Source organism: Salvelinus sp. IW2-2015, linkage group LG4q.1:29 (assembly GCF_002910315.2).
Source record: "Salvelinus sp. IW2-2015 linkage group LG4q.1:29, ASM291031v2, whole genome shotgun sequence".
Classification (NCBI taxonomy): Eukaryota; Metazoa; Chordata; class Actinopteri; order Salmoniformes; family Salmonidae; genus Salvelinus; species Salvelinus sp. IW2-2015.
In genome coordinates this window covers 26,479,512-26,499,790 of record NC_036842.1, presented here as the reverse complement: position 1 = coordinate 26,499,790, position 20,279 = coordinate 26,479,512, and the positions used below count along the sequence as shown (strand labels likewise).

The following is a 20,279-nucleotide window of genomic DNA, read 5'->3' as shown; positions in this document are numbered from 1 at the left end:
GAAATGTCAAAATAGGAACATCTACGCACACACCTAATCTCCTGTTTTAGCTGAACATTTCTGAAGACAAAGAACTCTACTCAGAGCCAATGGGACAGTGATACTGGCCTGAAGGAGACCTCGCCCAACTCATCAGAACCAACCAGAGGACCAGAACTTCCAGACTCAACCTACTTTCTGTACTGTATAAAATGTATATGCACTCTGTTATCTGGGCTTCTTTCGGATAGTTCCATTTGAGCTTGATGAAAAGGGTCCGTGCACGCTATTTCAGATATCTTTACCTCTGAATAAATTGCATTTAATTAAACCTCATCCACCCTGTCCAGAGTCTCTACTTCGTCTCAGTTCTCCAGTAAACATGTTTTATCAACACATGCCAATTAGCTAACATCACTGTCCTCGGGAAGGACGACAAGAAAGTGCACCATTGCGTTGGTGTTGTACTTGTACGGAGGTGCTTACCAACTTTAAGTGCGTCAACATGGCAGCTGTATTCACAGTTTGGCCAATGTTTTCTCTGCCATGATTTTATTTCAAGTAGTATAGTAACAATACGTTATTTATTGTGTAGGCTGTTAATATACTACTTGAAATAAACTACCACTCTAGATCTGTGATTCCCAAACCTTTATGCTCGGCCCCACTTCCAGCATTGGTGAATATCCCGATTTGGACATGAAGCGCGAACATGCAAATATATACTGAACATAAATAGAAACGTAAAGTGTTGGTCCCATGTTTCATTAGCTGAAATAAAAGATCAACATTTTCTATATGCACAAAAAAACTTTTTTCTCTCTCAAATGTTGTGCACAAATTTGTTTATATCCCTGTTAGTGAGCATTTCTCCTTTGCCAAAATAATCCATCCATCTGACAGGTGTGGCATATCAAGAAACGGATTAAACAGCATGATCATTACACAGGAGCACCTTGTGCTGGGGACAATAAAGGCCACTCTAAAATATGGATTTCACATGAATAGGCAGGGGCGTAGCCATGGATGAGCCTGGGAGGGCATAGGCCCATCCACTGGGGAGCCAGGCCCAGCCAGTCAGAATGAGTTTTCCCCCACAGAAGGGTGTTATTATATTCAGAAATACTCCTCAGTTTCATCAGCTGTCTGGGTGGCTGGTCTCAGACGATCCCGCAAGGGGAAGAAGCCAGAAATGGAGGTCCTGGGCTGGCGTGGTTACATGTGGTCTGCGGTTGTGAGGCCGGTTGGACGTACTGCCAAATTCTCTAAAATGACAGAGGCGGTTTATGCTAGAGAAATTAACATTCAATTATCTGGCAACAGCTCTGGTGGACATTCCATCAGTCAGCATGCCAATTGCGAGCTCCCTCAAAACTTGAGACATCTGTGAAAAAACTGCATATATTAGGGTCTTATATGAACTATAACGGAGTAAAATTGTTGAAATTGTTGCGTTTATATTTTTGTTCAGTATAGGTACCATTGACTTACATTGGATTTGTGCCACACATGCTAAAAAGTTATAATTTTTAGTTGTAAGAGGCCAGGTAAACAAAACCAAAGCATGGATTGCTGTCATACCTTGTTCATAGACTGTTTACCCTATGTAACCGGTGTGAAATTGCTAGTTAGTTAGCGGGGTGCGCAGCTTTTGTGGAGCGATGGGTAATGATGCTTCGAGGGTGGCTGTTGTCTATGTGTACAGAGGGTCCCTGGTTCGAGCCCTGGTATTGGCGAGGAGAGGGACGGAAGCTATACTGTTACACCTACATGGTCTCAGTTTCACTTCCAGATTTCTCAAAAGGAAAGATGGTTATTTCAGCCAAACAAGTAAATCAGTTTGCATATGCAACTAATTAAGAAATTACACAAATACACTTTAAACACTATTTTATTCGTAAAATGTATTACAATTAAAACGATTGACAATACTAATCTTTAGTGTTGGTCTGTGAGATGCATGTCTACGGTAAGAGCCCATCACTTTTAACATAGGATGAAATAAGGAATACATTTTTTTTGTAAAGTTTTATTTTCAGACATGGGGGATCCCAAAATGTGTTGTGTTTTCCACTACACACCAGTGTAAACTAAAGAATCCTGTTAAAGTCAAATTAAAAGAAAATATATATTTCACATCACTCACCAATAACTTTGTCACATTTTCCTACCAACTCAAGAGCAGAGGTCAGAGTGAGGAAGAGAAGGGGCACTAGAACACTTCACAGGGTCTGGCTCTTTGGGAGTAAATATGTGCAGACTTCCGCCACACCAGCAAAGCTACTGGCAAATAGGTCCAGGGCAGTGGAGGAGTATATAAACAAAGATTGCAATCCGCATGAAGGCTCTCTTAGAAAGTAACCATACACTTACAAAAGAATACAAGAGAAAATAAATGACAAAAGAAAAAAGTTTTTATAATGGCAGAACACTAGAAGTTATGGAGAAGTTTGAACAGTGGAATACTTGGGTGTTAAATGCAAACCCCATTAAATCAGTCAGGTAATGACACTTTTGAAAAAATATGCTGAACAATTCATGAAAGGATTATGTCAATGTGTGCTGATGCTGAGCTGAATGTTTCCACTTGATTCCAAACAAAGACCTATCTGATATGTAATGATGATTGACCACAGATAGACAAAGTATTCACTTCAAATGAGTGTTCCACAATAAATTGTCATGATTTAAAAATAATGCATGATGAGAATTATGGTAATGAATTGAACACTACAACTATTTCATTGCTGGCTCCTAGATAAGGATTTTGTTAAAGCAGAAACTTATCTCCAGTCATTATTCAATGTAAAAATGAGATTGCAATAAGGACAGGCTGTTTGGTATGACAATGCTAGAAGTGTAAGCTGAAGTAGAAACAGATCGGGCAACCAAGCTAGGTCTTCCAATCTAAGGCATCAGAGTTCTTAATGGACCTATTTACAGGCCTGATTTAACTTTTACATGAAAGATTGCTGCACACACACAAAGAGAAGATAGGTAAATGCTGTTTTAAGACAGACCAGTTAGTGGATCCATATTTTGCTCAACATCATGTGGCATGGACTGATGTGGATTTTATGGATCACATGATTAAAAAATAATAATTAAATACAAAAAAAAAATCCATTCTTAACTTTAACACAACATCTATAATATACATTTTGCAATATAATATACTAGGTAGGCGGTTTAGCAGCAATAGGAATTAGGAAAACATCTACAGGCCCGCAGCCCACACTTACTTATCCAAGCACAGGACCACTCAGTGCACATTACTTGTAATCCTCATGTTGTGAAGAAATGTTAGAAATGTTCAGCAGCTATTAGAAGATGAGGCCAGATCACAGCCAGACAATTGAATAACCCTAACCTGTGACCATTCAGCATTAGAATACTGGGAGACAGACACGGTCAATGGTGTCAAGAGTCCCTATTCAGAGGAGTTTGAAGTCTATGACAGTTTAAACAAAAAAGGGTCTGCCTACAAAAAAATCCAAACACAAAGATGTTGGCTTCAGGGCCACATCGGGATTTCGAAATTCAATGGAGGGCCGCACAGATTTTTGGGGGACGGACGGGTTTGTTAAAATCAACTTGCAGGCCGGAAAAACTGCAGTTATTTGGAAATATATAGGCCCATTATAATTTCTTCATACCATCATCTAGATTTAAACGATCAAGAGTGGCCTTGAGTATTTTATCTAACCCAAAATAATCATTTTTATTTTAAACTTGTATTACTCAAACCTCCCGTGGGCCAGATTGAATGGGCTCATCGTTTGCCCAGTCCTGATCTAGGTCCTCAACACTCAAGTAGAGATAATATACCATCTATAGGAAATACACATTTTCATCAAATCGTGTTCGCACATCAGATGATGGACCGGATGATGCACATCAGGTGAAAAAGAAGACTGTTAATCATGGACTTTTCCTTTTCTTCACAAATACTGCAAAATATACATAGTTTCACTATGATTCAAGATGGGAAATCCTCATCATCTAGATCCCAGTCGGGTTATCAGGGGGATGTACTGAACTGATGCCCCCACATGTAACATCTTTCTCAACAATGCATGAGGAGGTAGAGAGAGAGATGTGGCACCAATCCAAGTTGCTACTGGTGGTCAGTTACCTCCATTCCTAAGGCCAGGCTAGCAGTGAGGCTGTCATCAGGTGACTAAAGCTGCACATATACCGTTGACTGTCAGAAACGGTTGTGTCCTCACAAGGTCCCGTTCAAAACAACAATTTAATGAATGAGTTGATGAGAAATCTGAATGAGGTAAGAAGGAAAGTGCTCAGGTATGGGTTATCAAACTTGTTGTCCATGTGTTCACATGCGAAAGTTCCATGTGTGTGTGTGTGTGAACGAACACACACATCCAAGTATCAGCGCACAAAATTCTGTTATCACAGTTTCAATTATAGTTCCCAAGAACAAAAAAGTAATTGTTCAACCACTATTCATTATCTATCATAAAAATCCTCTCTTTGCTGGATTGAGTTTAAATTTCCATAAAGGCACACATTAAGTCGATTTGTTCTAGCACTTCAAAGTCTGCCAGTTCTAAAACAAATAATCTGAATGGGCATTTCAGGGGCCCCGAAGTAGCAAAACCTAACACGATCATACAAATCTCTTTACATGCTCTAATCATTAAAATCCAGTTTCATAAGCCCAATCAATTTACAAAACAAGCTGCCCAAAAACTGAGAATGATGAACTGTGTGCAATGCATGTGTGTAGCATGTCACAATTGATAACTTGTTCACTCTATAATGTGCTACTTTGACCCGATGGGCTTGGGTCAAAAGTAGAGCACTATGATGAATAGGGTACCATTTGTGAGAGTCTGTATTTGGATGTGAAATAGGGGGTATTGTGGGACTGCTCAGTCCTCCAGGCCTTGGCGGGTGAAGAAGTCTTCCAGCTCGCTCAGCCTCTCGATGAGCATGACATCCAGGTCGGTATCGTCAGGCCTCCCCCGCCGACCACGCCCCCTGGGGCCCTTTACGCGCAGGGGAGCCATGTTGGCCCGGACTTTGCGTTTGCGCGGCAGTGTGAAGTCGGGGAAGTCCAGTACACGCTTCCTCTTCTGGTGGCCAATGCAGACCAGCGATCCGTTCTTCTCCTTGGGCTCCTCGAAGATGGTCTCCAGGCTCCTGGTATGGGAAAACAATATGATAAACCATATACTAAACAATATGATAAACCATATACTAAACAATATGATAAACCATATACTAAACAATATGATAAACCATATACTAAACAATATGATAAACCATATGATAAACCATATACTAGCGCTGAGCGAATAGTGCTTTTTTGAGGTCGGTTCAGATTCGATTATTAAAAAATACATTACTGTTTTCGATTACAGTTATTAAAAAAAAAAAAAAAAACATTAAATGCACTATGCATTATGTGTGTTGAATGCTTTAACACAGAATAAAACAATTAATAAAGGTCCAGCTCATCACTTAAATCATAATATATTGACATTAGTTAAAACAAATATTTCAGTTGTGTGTATTATATTTGTTTTAGTTATTATTTCATTATAAGTCATCCCATCTCTATAGAGCTGCTGTCTTTGCTGTCTGACAAAATCACTATTTTAGAAGTTCTTCAAAGTAAATAAGGCATACTGTTATGACTGCTGAATACCAACTATCAATCACTAAGATCATGCATTTTCAGGTTGAGATACCTCGCTAAGCAACTGCTCTCCTCTTGATGACACATTTTTCTGTCTCTTTTACAAAACATGCGTAAAAGCTACACAGACCGGACAAGTAGGCGCATAATGGTTTATGGTCATTGTAGTTAATTACCATGTTTTCTGCGCTAAACTACAAGCTCACAAAAAAAAGACCGAAATGGAATTCAAATAACCAACATTGGTCAATGAGTTGTTTAAAAAAAATGTCAATAACAGAAATGTCAGTTAACCACTCAGCAATACCATACACTAATCAAAATGATAAACCATATGATGAACAATATTAAAGGGGAAATTACACTGAGATTAAGATTTTTCACATTAAAATGTATACCAAACAAAAACCTTTGAAATCAAAGTTTAATAAACCATACAACTACGTACAAGGAATACTTAACAATTTCCCCAGAAAATGTTACAAAAACAAATTTACAGGAAGAACTGTGCAGATAAAGTTTGGTAACAGAATAAATATCAGGGAAATTTTACAGTAACTGTTACCAAACTTTAAATCTGCACAGTTTTTACAGTTAAGTTTTTTTAAATTTACTGTGTAAATTGGTAAAAGTAGTCATTGTGCATAGAGGTGTATGGTTTGTTAAACTTTGAAATCAATGGTTTTTGTTTGGCATACATTTTAAAGTGCAAAATCTGAGCCTCAGTGTAATTCCGTTACCTTGGAATTGCCCTATGCCTATTTTAAAAGCCTATTGACTAACAAGTGGTTTCAATATACTGTAAATTGTCATGTTCTCCAACTTGAGGTACAGTTTGAATAATAAAAAGGATGATGGCTGACCTGTTGGGAGTGGGTGATTTGTAATTCTTGTTGGTGTAAATCTCCTCCAAGCTGAACTCCTTCTTCTTCAGTCTGATGGGATGTACGCAAAATAAAACATGTAAAACACAGTTGGCACTCTGTGTGATCACATGAGCCGTGGAATTTCAATAATCCCATTGTTTTGTTAGTTACTGAGTTTTTAACTTACCTCTTTGGTTTGGGCAGGCCCATGGGAGTGAGGTTGTTGTCTGGTTTGGGAACAGTCTTCCGAATGCGGATCTGGGATACCCTCTTGGAGCGCTGGCATGGCTGGGTTCCCACACTCGCATCATACAGACCACCCTACAGAACAAAAGAAAGAAAAAGTGAGCAAGATCACAGAACCAGAAAGGAATTATATTTTAATAATATGGAAAAGAAGTCACAAGGGACAGGTACAACTAGCTGGATTGCAAGAGTTTGTGTTCAGACAATGGAAGAGGTTCTTCCTTGAAAAATCAATGATGCTCACAGGGAATAAAATGCAAAACTCACTCCGTGGATCAAATGAGCATCCTCAGTCAACACCAAAATGGTGTTACCACTGTCAAACAACATTCATCAGCCCCCTTAGGTCCAGGACTAGACTGCAGAGACTGCAACTAAGAATTAGCTAAATTGCTCAAATCTGGCAGAACGTTTGTTGTGCATGATCCCTATAAAATGTAAGGATTGTACAGAATCAGAGCCACACCTACAGGTAACTGCCAAAATAAAAGGAAACACTTGAGTAAATGAGGGATACAAAGTATATTGAAAGCAGGTGCTTCCACACAAGTGTGGTTCCTGAGTTAAGTAATCAACAACAAATTCTGGGCGGGCCATTATTTTGGCCCCCATAGGTTGACAATGTCCCCATCCACAGAGCACGAGTGGTCATTGAATGGTTTGATGAGAATGAAAACAATGATAACCATATGCCATGGCTGTCTCAGTCAGCAGATTTCAACCCAAATGAACACTTATGGGAGATTCTGGAGTGGCGTCTGAGACAGTGTTTTCCACCACCATCAACAAAACACCAAATTCTGGAAATTCTTTTGGAAGAATGGTGTCTAGGGATGTGCATCTCTTCTTTCATATGCATCTAGATACATGGGCTCCGATAGAAAACATTTTCATTTGGAACAATTCGGTGCGATTTGGTTTGATTAGGGGAATGAATTTATGTGATTTGGATCAATTCGATACAATTACATGCATTTTTTTGTATGAACACATTCATTTTCCATTTATATCTGCTGCTGATGGGAGCTCAGGAGCTGGGCCTCTGGATCTGTCTGAGATGACTTCTCTAAGCTGAGTGGCCCTCAGTGTGTGTATGTTCCTCAATGGTGTGTGTAGGTACCTGAGCTGAACCATAGGGCAGCTCAGGTACCTATGCTTTTTGTCCCCCTACTTTTTTTATCTGAAAAATCACCAATTTGACATTTTTGCAGATAAAATGTTGAGTTGACATAATGACAATACTAATCTTTAGAAATTAGAATGGCATTTAGCCAATTAGTATACTGCAGCTTTGGATTTTACCCAGTCTCAAAAGCAAATAGTTTAGACCGATTGGAATTTTAAGGAGAGTTTCTTCCACTCCAACCATGAATGTGACCATGCACAGCTCCAAAAAAGTATTGCTGTCATTTATGAAATTACCCTGTTCATGTAACAATGACCAAATACACTGACTGTTTAAAGCAAAAACTACCAAAACGATTTCTTATAGTGAACCTAAACAACTAAATCAAATATGAATGATTGAAAACCCCAATCAGCTGTTGGATGGGAGTTGCGTCCACTCCGGTAGGCTACACAACTGGTAACATTTAGTTGAGTTACAATTAGTTGAGACATTCAAATTACATTAATTGTTTTATTTAACTAGGCAAGTCAGTTAAAACCTTTCTGAACCACCCATCCCGGATATTTGTCATCAGAAACACTGACTAGCATAGCGTAGCCTAGCACGAACGGTATATAATAAAATATAATTTCATGAAATCACAAGTGCAATATTGCAAAACACAGCTTAGCCTTTTGTTAATCCATCTGCCGTCTCAGATTTTGAAATTATGCTTTACAGCGCAAGCAATACTTGCATTTGTGTAAATTTATCGATCGTTCGACAAAACAATAAGAACACTTAGCGTCAGGTAACTTGGTCACGAAAATCAGAAAAGCAATCAAATTAATCGTTTACCTTTGATGATCTTCGGATGGTTTCACTCACGAGACTCTGTTGGACAGCAAATGTTCCTTTTGTTCCATAAAGATATTTTTTATATCCAAATACCTCGGTTTGTTTGCTGCGTTATGCCCAGGAATCCACCGGAAAAAGCGTTCGCGACAACGCCGGAAAAAATTCAAAATTATATCCATAATGTCCACAGAAACATGTCAAACGTTGTTTATGATCCAACTTCAGGGTGTTTTTCAAATATCTATTTGATAATATATCAACCGGGACAGTTGGCTTTTCACTAGGACCGAGAGAAACAATGGCTGCCTTTCACTTTTGCGCAAAAATCACTCGGAGAGCCCCCACCTATCCACTTACGCAATGTGCCCTTTCACGCTCATTCTTCAAAATAAAAGCCTGAAACTATGTCTAAAGGCTGTTGACACCTTAGGGAAGACATAGAAAAAGAAGTCTGGTTGATATCCCTTTCAATGGGCAATAGGTATGCATGGGAACAGAGAGGTCTCAAAAACAGGGCCACTTCCTGGTTGGATTTTCCTCAGGTTTTAGCCTGCAATACCAGTTCTGTTTAACACAGACAAAATTCTTAGTTTTGGAAACTTCAGAGTGTTTTCTATCCTAATCTGACTATTATATGCATATTCTAGTTTCGGGGGCTGAGAAATAGGCAGTTTCAAATGGGTACGCCTTTTTAGCCAAAAGCGAAAACTGCGCCCCCTAGTCTTATTAAGAACAAATTCTTATTTACAATGATGGCCTACACCGGCCAAACCTGGATGACGCTGGGCCAATTGGGCGCCGCCCTATGGGACTCCCAATCACTTTTGCTTCCCTCCAAGCCTGAGGTCACACACTTTCTAGTAGGCTTACATTTCAGATATGGCAAATAAGAGTGGCAATATCATCCGCAATTATTATTTTTAGTTAGTCTCACTCAGATACCATTAAAAACTGCAAACATTTCTCCCCACCTTATGACAAAATGTGTAGAATTGCAGGAAATTGGCTGTAAAACAGCACATTTTCCTCTCCGCCCTATGGTAAAATGAGTAAAAGTTTAAACATAATTTTTTCTCTCTAGGGCTGCACGATTTGGACAAAATATATAATTGCGATTTTTGGGCCAGATATTACAATTGCTATTATGAATTGCAACACGTGGGTGAAAACTTGGTAATTCCATCAGACATGGTTAAAACAACTGTCAGGGTAGAGAACATCACTTCTAATATGAGATCATGTGAATTAACACACTGTGCTAACTGAACACAAAACCAAATGAAACCCATCTTTCCCAACATTGTTATAGGCTACATATGATAACAGATAGGATTATAACCCCTACATATTAACAAGTCAAAATATATTATTGATTCATTCATGAATAACATTATGAGTTCCTATTTCCCAATACGAGTTCTTAAATAACCTAAGTTAATTATTTATTCAAGCAGCCATGGGCTGCAGATGGAATATGAAGCTTATGATTGTGTAATTATGTATAAATAGGCTGAATCATTATTATAAGTCAAAGTGCCTTAAAAAAAATTGTAACACGTAGCCTACTGATTGCAAGTTGCAGTCTGTGTCCAAAACATTGGCGTCTGGTCCAGTCATTCAATGTGACATGTTTCAACTCCTCCCTTAATTTTGTTATACAGTGTTGGGATGGTGATTTGGGAGAAATATGTATACTTCTTATCCAGCTTGTTGATCATCTTCTTGAAGCCATCTTTGCTGACTGTGTAAATAAGAACCATGTCTTTGGCTATCTGATAGCCCCTGACTTCTATGCGGCTGCGGGATGTTTTTTTGTAGGGTGTTACACTTGAAAACGCATCAGCAACCAATGCGTGTTTCACGTAGGCGGCTGGTTGTGGCTGAGGGGCTTTGCTGCTCTCGGGTTCTTTTTTTACTATTCAATCATCGTAAAGTAGTGGATGGTTATTCTTCAAATTATTAAATCAATTGTCGAGACAACTCAGACAGTTTTTGAGGTTTGCCTGTAACGAAATACTGCCATAGCACTGAAGATGCGCCCTTCTTTGGCACCAAATTGACATTCTTGTTAGCATTAGCAGCACCGGACACACTGAGGTAAAGCCACAGAATTGCTAAACCTCATACTGTACTGTCTTTGGTGAAGCCCTTTCTCTCCTCACCAGCATCTAAATGTGCGCTCTAACCAGGGACGCTTGTGATTGGCCAGCATGTGCATGCCATGCAGAGTGTGAGAGTCACCCGCGAGCAAATGCGGCCCCTCATGAGTGTGGCCCCCACACCCATCAAAGTTGCCCATCCCTGTCTAGTCAATCAAAGTCCATTCTAAGACAGTTACTGTACATGCCAGGCTCACCTCTCTGGATGGGCTGCGGCCATGCAGACCAGGGTATTTGACGTTGGCAAAGCTGGGTACAGGCTCGGGCTGGTTATCCAGACGCATGGTCTTGGGGCTGTGGCTATGACTGGTCTTGGGGCTGGAAAGGGCCCGTTCTGGGGGGAGTCTGACCCAACGTCGCCGTGTCGGTGAGAAGGTGAGAGACGTACTGCTGGGCAGAAAACAGGATGGAGACACACAGTTCGTGATGATATTCAATAATAGGCATAGGTTGTGCATCACTTATACATGCTGTTTATCCTTTGAGATGCCACTGACAACAGCAGTAACAGATGTAATGTAGCCAGCCCATATTCGTTTGCCAATCAATTATTACATTGCATTTGCATTTCATGGACATTCAATAGTGCCACGTCTAGACGTCTGCTCACCTTGCTGTGCTAGACATTCTGACAGAGGTAGCTTCTTGACTGCATGATTGAGCATAACTGCAATTACAAACCAACAAGCAAGAAAACAAGAAATCAGCAGAATATCTTCAAATGTTTACTATAATAAGTAAATCTTTATTCTCTCTATTAACATAGAGCCATTTTCATAAGCCATTAGCACATGAAAATGCCTATCAATACTGACCTGTGGTCATTGTCCAGGCCAGGAGGGCCTGTGTAGTCCTTGAGGGGGGGATACATGTACTTCTTCTGTGACTCTATAATCTGACACATCACCGTCTCCACCGCTGTGGCCGACAACCTCATGAGGGGCATGGGGCACTTATGTCTGAACCAGAGGCGGAAGGAGGCGGGGGAGGATGCAGCCAGCATGGTGCTCAGACCCGCCTTGGAAAACTTGGAGAAGCCCATCTGGCTGAAGAGGGACATGGGAAACTGGCCTGTGGCATGGAAGAGGCTGTGCTGCAGGATAGAAACATCTCTGTCCAGGGCCTTGCTGCTACAGCAGAAGGAGGAGAAGGTCTGGGCTAGGGGCCCTAGCTGCAGGGGGGACAGAGGTAAGACTGGGCTGCCCAGAATCACCAGGGGCTGCCAGTGGTGCTGCAACGTCTCCTCCTCCAGCTCCGGGAGAGACATGGCTAGAGCGCCACTAGTGCTGCGAACACCTTTCAGGGGCCGCTTCTTACAGGAGGACCGGTCCTTATTCCAGTGGTTCTTGAGCTTGGAGTTGAAGAAGCACGGAATGTTCCCCCATCTGCTTTGACCACCATCCGGGGGTAAGGGGAGCTCCGGGGAAGGGCTGGAAGGTACGAGCTGGCTGGCTGTGTCCGACAGCTGGAGTAGGAGGGCCTGGCCTTGGGGGTGGATGGATCTAACACCAACCATGAGAGATTTAGAAGAGCCATTTCGGGGAGAGGAGAGCTTGGAGACCACGGAGGAGTCTAGAGAGGGGCTGGAAGAGTGGAAGGGCAGGAGGGATCGATCCGTGGCTTGTTTTCCTTTCTGAGGGTCCACGTAGCCAGACATGGGTGGGGAGGGCAGAGGGGACCAGGAAGAGGGTGCAAAGACTGAACCTGATAGTGACGATGCTCCGTCTGGAGACTTCAGCTGGGCGTGGGACAATGGATTGTGTTGCTGATGAGGAGGTATGGTAAAGTTCAGAGTCTGATTTTCTCGGCCACCATATGACACCCTCATACTCTCTACAAACTGCTTGTGTTGTTGACTCTGCTGCCTCTCCTCGGCTGCCTCCCTGCCCACACCAACCTGTGGTCGGTCCTGTATCTGAGCAGAGAAGCTACTCTTGACGGACATAGTGGCGGTAGAGTTAAACTCACCAACCGAGTGTGCCTTCTCTTCCCTCTTGTTCCGCCTCTTCCTCTCAGGCTTCCGGTCTTTCTCTGCCTCTTTGGAGGACTGAGTGTAGGCCGTGTGGTCAGTGCGAGGTGGGCTGGTGACCCTAAGTTGGACATTAGTTGAAGCAAGAGCTATTCTTCCCATGTGCTCAGACCTAGATGACTCTACAACTTTAACGGAATGTGGCGACAGAGAGCAAGCTCCTATAGGGCTCAACTGTACCCCCTCAGGAAATGCAGCCATAGTCCTACCCTTATCTGTAAGTGGACACTTATGGAACTCAGTGCTTTTGGACTGGCCTTGGGATTCAGTGGGGAAGTGTACATGAGGAGAGTGTGGATGTGTCTCCATACTCTCGCTCCTGTTCCCAGATTGTGCCTTCTGAGAAGGGGATGGAAGGTGCACTTCCTGGCTGTCACTAGACTCTGTGTCTGCCAGTGCAGAATTGACCAACCAGTTAAGAGCATCCTGCCCCTTCTTGGCCGCCAGCTCCATGTCCAGATCTTCAAAGTCCGACACAGGGGAGTAGTTTCCTTGTTTGCACCCCTCAGTGACCCCCTTAGAGGGAGCTTTTCCTATGGGGGATACGGACCGGCCTGACTCTGTTCTTTTCATTTTCCCACCTAACACCTCTTTGCTCGGGGCCGGACTGTGGCTGGGTGAAAATGTTGTCGTCATCATCCATTGACATCCAGTGACGCTCCCCTTGTCTAAGTCTGTTCCTGAGGAGCCCATATTGCACGAAGGGTTAGGACTGTGTGGTAACAACTTTGTGAAGTCCTCTTCTTTCAGCACTCTTGGTTCCTTTCCTGTACAACACAAGAAACATTACTTACCAACAAAATAATCTTCAATCAAGTAGTTAAACACTGGCAGCCCGTGGCCCCCATGTTTGGGGTCACTTAGAAATGTCCTTGTTTTTGAAAGAAAAGCTAATTTTTTGTCCATTAAAAACACAGTGCAGACAGTCATTTACAACATTAACAATTGTAGCTGGAAACAGTGATTTTTTAATGGAATACCTACAAAAGGCCCATTTTTCAGCCACCATCACTCCTGTTTGTCAATGGCATGTTGTGTTAGCTAATCCAAGTTTATCATTTTAAAAGGCTAATTGATCATCAGAAAAGTCGGAAATTTACATACACCTTAGCCAAATATATTTAAACTCAGTTTTTCACAATTCCTGACATTTAATCCTAGTAAATATTCCCTGTCTTAGGTCAGTTAGGATCACCACTTTATTATAAGAATGTGAAATGTCAGAATAATAGTAGAGAATGATTTATTTCAGCTTTTATTTCTTTCATCACATTCCCAGTGGACAGAAGTTTACATACACTCAATTAGTATTTGGTACCATTGCCTTTAAATTGTATAACTTGGGTTAAACATTTCAGGTAGCCTACCACAAGCTTCCCACAATAAGTTGGGTGAATTTTGGCCCATTCCTCCTGACAGAGATGGTGTAACTGAGTCAGGTTTGTAGGCCTCCTTGCTCGCACACGCCTTATCAGTTCTGCCCACAAATTTACTATAGGATTGAGGTCAGGGCTTTGTGATGGCCACTCCAATACCTTGACCTTGTTGTCCTTAAGCCATTTTGCCACAACTTTGGAAGTATGCTTGGGGTCATTGTCCATTTGGAAGACCAATTTGCAACCAAACTTTAAGTTCCTGACTGGTATCTGGAGATGTTGCTTCAATATATCCACATAATTCCCCCTCCTCATGATGCCATCTATTTTGTGAAGTGCACCAGTCCCTCCTGCAGCAAAGCACCCCCACAACATGATGTTGCCACCCCCGTGATTCACGGTTGGGATGGTGTTCTTCGGCTTGCAAGCCTCCCCCTTTTTCCTCCAAACATAATGATGGTCATTATGGCCAACAAGTTCTATTTTTGTTTCATCAGACCAGAGGACATTTCTCCAAAAAGTACAAATCTTAGTCCCCATGTGCAGTTGCAAACCGTAGTCTGGCGTTTTTAATGGCGGTTTTGGAGCAGTGGCTTCTTCCTTGCTGACCGGCCTTTCAGGTTATGTCAATATAGGACTTGTTTTACTGTGGATATAGATACTTTTGTGCCAGTTTCCTCCAGCATCATCACAAGGTCCCTTGCTGTTTTTCTGGGATTGATTTGCACTTTTCGCACCAAAGTACGTTAATCTCTAGGAGACAGAACGCGTCTCCTTCCTGAGCGGTATGGCGGCTGCATGGTCCCATGGTGTTAATAGTTGCGTGCTATTGCTTGTACAGATGAACGTGGTACCTTCAGGCATTTGGAAATTGCTCCCAAGGATGAACCAGTCTATAATTTATTTTCTGCGGTCTTGGCTGATTTATTTTGAATTTCCCATGATGTCAAGCAGAGGCACCGAGTTTGAAGGTAGGCCTTGAAATACATCCACAGGTACACCTCCAATTGACTCAAATGGTGTCAATTAGCCTATCAGAAGCTTCTAAAGCCATGACATCATTTTCTGGAATTTTCCAAGCTGTTTAAAGGCACAGTCAACTTAGTGTATGTAAACTTCTGACCCAATGGAATTGTGATACAGTGAATTATAAGTGAAATAATCTGTCTCTAAACAGTTGTTGGAAAAATTACTTGTGTCATGCACAAAGTAGATGTCCTAACCAACTTGCCAAAACTATAGTTTGTTAACAAGAAATTTGTGGAGTGGTTGAAAAACAAGTTTCAATGACTCCAACCTATGTGTATGTAAACTTCTGACTTCAACTGTATATAATCCACACTCAGTCTTAAAAACATTAAACTTTTCTCCTTTTTAAATGACTTAAAATGTAACAGGGAGGCATGCACACACATTTCAGCGTGGTGCCTTCTAATCTTTAGTGCGTCAACTTCAACTCACCCAGACCATGGAGAGGTGACAGGTCCTGTTTGGCGACAGCAGCAGTCATCCCTCTTGCCAGCTGGCCCACCTGGTTCCTGAGCAGAGCCAGGCTGTTGCCATGTGTGGTGCCCTGCTCACAGAGCTGCTCCATCCTCCTCTCCACCACCTCCAGACGCTGGCACAGGGAGCCGAGGGAGCCCGTCAGCAGCCGCTTCATCTCTGCCTGGTGGGCTTCCAGGCAGCGCTTCAGGGTCCCCAGCTGCTCTCCCGTGGGGCCAGCCAGTGGAGTAGAATCAGAGGGGCACACCGGAGGCGGAGGAGGGGAGGTAGGCTCTGTGCACAGAAAACAGTCACAGAGAGGGTGGGTTGGAACTGGGGAGGTTGATTGTCAGGTTTGGGTAGCTGAAGGACACTGTTTCATAATTTCACCCGATCACTTCTCCTCACGTTTCAGTCTGATCATTTAGATTGCTGCTGCCTCCTGTTAGCCTACTACTATGATAAATCAAATGGTGAGAACGTTTGCTAGCAAGATATAGCCTATCTAACAAGCGGGGAAGGGGCAGGTAAATATAAAATCCCGAAACGCATAATATATATATATTTTTACCCCTTTTTCTCCCAAATTTTGCGGTATCCAATTGGTAGTTACAGTCTTGTCTCATCGCTGCAACTCCCGTATGGACTCAGGAGAGGCGAAGGTCAAGAGCCTGCGTCCTCCGAAACACAACCCAACCAAGCCGCACTGCTTATTGACACAATGCCCATTTAACCCGGAAGCCAGCCGCACCAACGTGTTGGAGGAAACAGTATGCACTGCACCCGGCCCACCATAGGAGTCGTTAGTGAGCGATGGGACAAGGACATCCCTGCAGGCCAAACCTTCCCCTAACCCGGACGACGCTGGGCCAATTGTGCGCCGCCTCATGGGTCTCCCGGTCACGGCCGGGTGCAACAGAGCCTGGACTCGAACAAAGAATCTCGACTGGCATAGCTAGAACTGCAATGCTGTGCCTCAGACCACTGCGCCACTCGGGAGGCCCCGAGGCGCATTCTTACTGAGTGACTGCAAATTTGTCTGCCTGCTGCAAGTTAAGGACAGACAGACACACACCTTCGAGCGCTACACCTAATATGAAGCTTTTTTGGTCTACAAACTTGTAGACAAATAAGTAAATGTTGACAAAATACCTAGGCATATTACAACACTTCCGTGTTTTCTGAACATGAGTATCTTCCAATCCAATTCGGCTATCAACTGTCAATTTACAGATACGATCACGAGTATGGCCAGGTTGGCACCCCCATAGTTTCTATGCACAACAAACTGATAACAACAATTGTACATTACCTAGTTGTTTTGGATGAACCCAGACATTGCCTTTGTTGCCGGGTCTTTGAGTGCCTTGGACCTGAAAATTACCACGCACAAGTTTACACACGATCCAATACACAGACATTGGATACACATGCAGAAACATACTCTAAGACAGGGTTGCCCAACCGGCAGCCCAAGTTTTATTTGGCCCTTCACGTTTTTGGGGGGTATTTTTATTGTTGGACATAAGCCTGTAAAAACACCAGGAAATCAGCTCCAAGTGACTTCAATTTAATAAATATGTTGCCAAGTATTCCCATGCATAATAGAGACACACGTGATCATACACAAACATAAACAAGGTTTGAAATTATTATGTTTTAGTCAAACATATGTGATAGGTCCAACAGATTGCGGTTAATTTGCAGTCTAAAAATTATTTGTAATTATGTTACGGCCGCCCCCACTCAAGAAAAATAATAATACAATAGTCCTACGGCTGAATCTAGTTGATGATCGCTGCACTAAGAACACCACACACATTCCCCACCTGGTCTGACACTTGTGTCTCTGTTCTTCTGAAATCGGAAGAGCCTACAGTCCCATAGACAGGACCTCTCAAACTGGAGACTGAGCCCAAATCCCTCTGCCTGTGCTCTGCCAGGGTCTGTCTCTCTCTCACACTAGAGTCCACCCCAAGACTACCATCTCTAGCTCTGCTCTCTGCTGGTCTGTGAGACATAGTCACAGTCACCAGAGGTCCTCCACCCTCCGCAGCATTCCTCTGGTCCTTGCTAGTCTCTCTGCACCCCGTGGCCAGTTGTTCATGGTACAGCTGGGAGAGAGAAGGGCATGGACCCACCGACGTGGAGCCGGGCAGCTGCTGACCACCTCTTAGATCAGCCGAAACAGATGAGAACATCATCACACATGGGCTGAAGGGCCTGCGGAGCAGAGAGAGGGGACAAGAGGGGTTCCTGGGTCAGATTCCAGTTCAGATAATTGTATTGCCAATACAACATGGTTGATTAACCAAGAGATGCTCAGTGATTTAATATAAGATCTTATGATAGCTGGATAATCAACTACATTTAATACACAAATCTACATTTTTAAAAATGTCTAAAATAAACATATTTCAATCTAATTCTTGCATGCAACCTTGAGGCGAATACCAAATAATTTCTCTATTATTACCCAGCAGTGTGATACATTTAGTTAATCTAGCCATCGTTACCTAACCCCACGCATAATCCCCGACTGCTACAACAAGTAAACTGGCTCGCTATCTTCTGTGGTTTGACAGATCGAATCAACTACTAGCATGACAAAAATAGACACCAAACAAAATAGCGAGTCTATTGCAGAGTCAATTGTGAAAACACTGATCAAGCGTAAATCCCTCACTCACTGCCTGCCTGGATTCCCAATACTCTCTACAATATCACGACTGTCTACATCTTTTATACTATAGCTATAATGTTGCTAGCCACTGCGATCAAAACGTCGAAGGGCCCGTGCTACACGACTCGCGCTTTGTTGAAGCATTTTAGCCGGTAGGTTTAGACAATTGTGATAACATACCTCGACCAGAGCTCTGCGCCCACTGTGGATATGTGGCTTTACCAAACTTTCCCCAAGACGTGCCCTACAAACTCCTAGATAAAATTCCAGTTTGCTGTTCCACCCAGACGTCCCGTACTAATGATTTCTATTTCAACTGCGCTTCCGGTGGAAAGCGGCGCTTGAAGGAAAGGCGAAAAGGCAGTTTAGCATTAAATTTCAGAACCTACCCACTTTGTAAGCCAGTATACAGAGATGGCAAGATGTCTCTTCAATGTCTAGCTAACCGTATATTTGCAAAATAGTTATATGCTAACATGGCATTGTTTTTTTTGCAAGAAATACAGATTTGTTTACGAACAAATAACTAAATGAATCTCGCTCTCGGATCAGGGCGAGACAATTGGCCAGATTGGATCGTAGCCTACTTCCTTTTGAAGGACTCAGCCATTGGCGCAGACCAGCCGGCTCGAGCACTCTTCTCCTCCCATTGGTGCATCGATGAGAAACGGCATTATGGGTTACCATAATAATGTACAGTATAGGCCTTGTTTGCATGACGTAATATTTACAACATATACGTTTTAGACAAATCACACACACAAAACCAGTCTTTTTTTTTATTTCGTCAGTAGTGCTGTCATATTGGGGTCCATATCAATAAGATTATAAAATATTTTTATTTGGTCCCCAACAAAAAACAAAAAAATGTAGGCCTGGCAAAAGGACAGGGTTCCGGTCTTGATGCATGGTTTCGAATACTCCTACAGTTTTGCTTCGGTACTGCACTTTAACTGACGCCCGGCCTAGAAATACAATTTCCAATGGTAATGAAGGCTCCTCAGAGGAGGAATGAAATAAAAATGGTAAAATATTGAAAAAGTTATCCTTTTCAGATAAAACTATACTAAATATATTAATGTCACCAAATAACTGATTAAAACACACTGTTTTGCAATGTAGGTCTACAGTAGCCTCAACAGCACTCTGTAGGTAGCACCATGGTGTAACCGGAGGACAGACAGTTTCCATCCTCCTCTGGGTACATTGACTTCAATCCAAAATCTAGGAGGCTCATGGTTCTCACCCCCTTCCATAGACGTACACAGTAATTATGRCAACTTCCGGAGGACGTCCTCCAACCTATCAGAGCTCTTGCAGCATGAACTGACATGTTGTCCACTCAATCAAAGGATCAGAGAATGAATCTAGTACAGAAAGCATTAACTACAGCTAGCTTACTCTGCAGTGCATAAAATGTGGTGAGTAGTTGACTCAAAGAGAGAGAAAGAAAATAGTTGAGAGAAAGCTAGCTATATTTCCTTGTATTTTTTTAAACTTTCACTTACATAGCTAGCGAATGCAGCTAGCTAACGTTAGTTTAGCCTACTCAAACACCCGGCTCAAACAGAAAGGGATAGTATGTTAGCTAGCTGACTGTGGCTATCCAACACTGGAACTCTTCCAAGTCAAGGTATTCATTTATGTCCACCGGGGCCCGCCGGTGTAACTGCTAAAACTGCTTGCTGACTGTACACTGTACTGCATGATTGTAGCGGGTTTACAAATGTGTTAGTTCTATTAGCTATGTTTACTATAATGTTAGCTAATATGGTGACAACGATGTAGGCTATGTGTAGAGGTTAGCGGTTATGATATGATGGTTTGG

The 20,279-nt window shown here is 42.4% G+C and overlaps 1 protein-coding gene across 4 annotated transcripts; it reads right to left on the bottom strand.

Annotated features, from left to right (window-relative positions):
- Positions 1 to 1,852: 1,852 nt before the first annotated feature.
- Positions 1,853 to 19,039, bottom strand: LOC111961737 (uncharacterized). 4 transcript variants are annotated; one of them, XM_023984231.2, is made up of 10 exons: positions 18,632 to 19,039; positions 17,598 to 17,991; positions 17,081 to 17,141; positions 15,748 to 16,062; positions 11,697 to 13,677; positions 11,492 to 11,548; positions 11,079 to 11,271; positions 6,698 to 6,831; positions 6,508 to 6,579; positions 1,853 to 5,145 (listed from the first exon to the last, which is right to left on the bottom strand). In XM_023984231.2, the coding sequence occupies exons 2-10, from the start codon at positions 17,970 to 17,972 to the stop codon at positions 4,875 to 4,877; spliced, it is 3,459 nt and encodes a 1,152-aa protein (XP_023839999.1). In that variant the 5' UTR covers positions 17,973 to 17,991; positions 18,632 to 19,039; the 3' UTR covers positions 1,853 to 4,874. The 4 variants fall into 4 exon arrangements, with proteins under 4 accessions (XP_023839999.1, XP_023840001.1, XP_023840002.1 ...); XM_023984233.2 differs by having other exon boundaries at positions 11,079 to 11,268; XM_023984234.2 differs by having other exon boundaries at positions 17,910 to 17,991.
- Between the last annotated feature and the right edge of the window lie 1,240 nt (positions 19,040 to 20,279).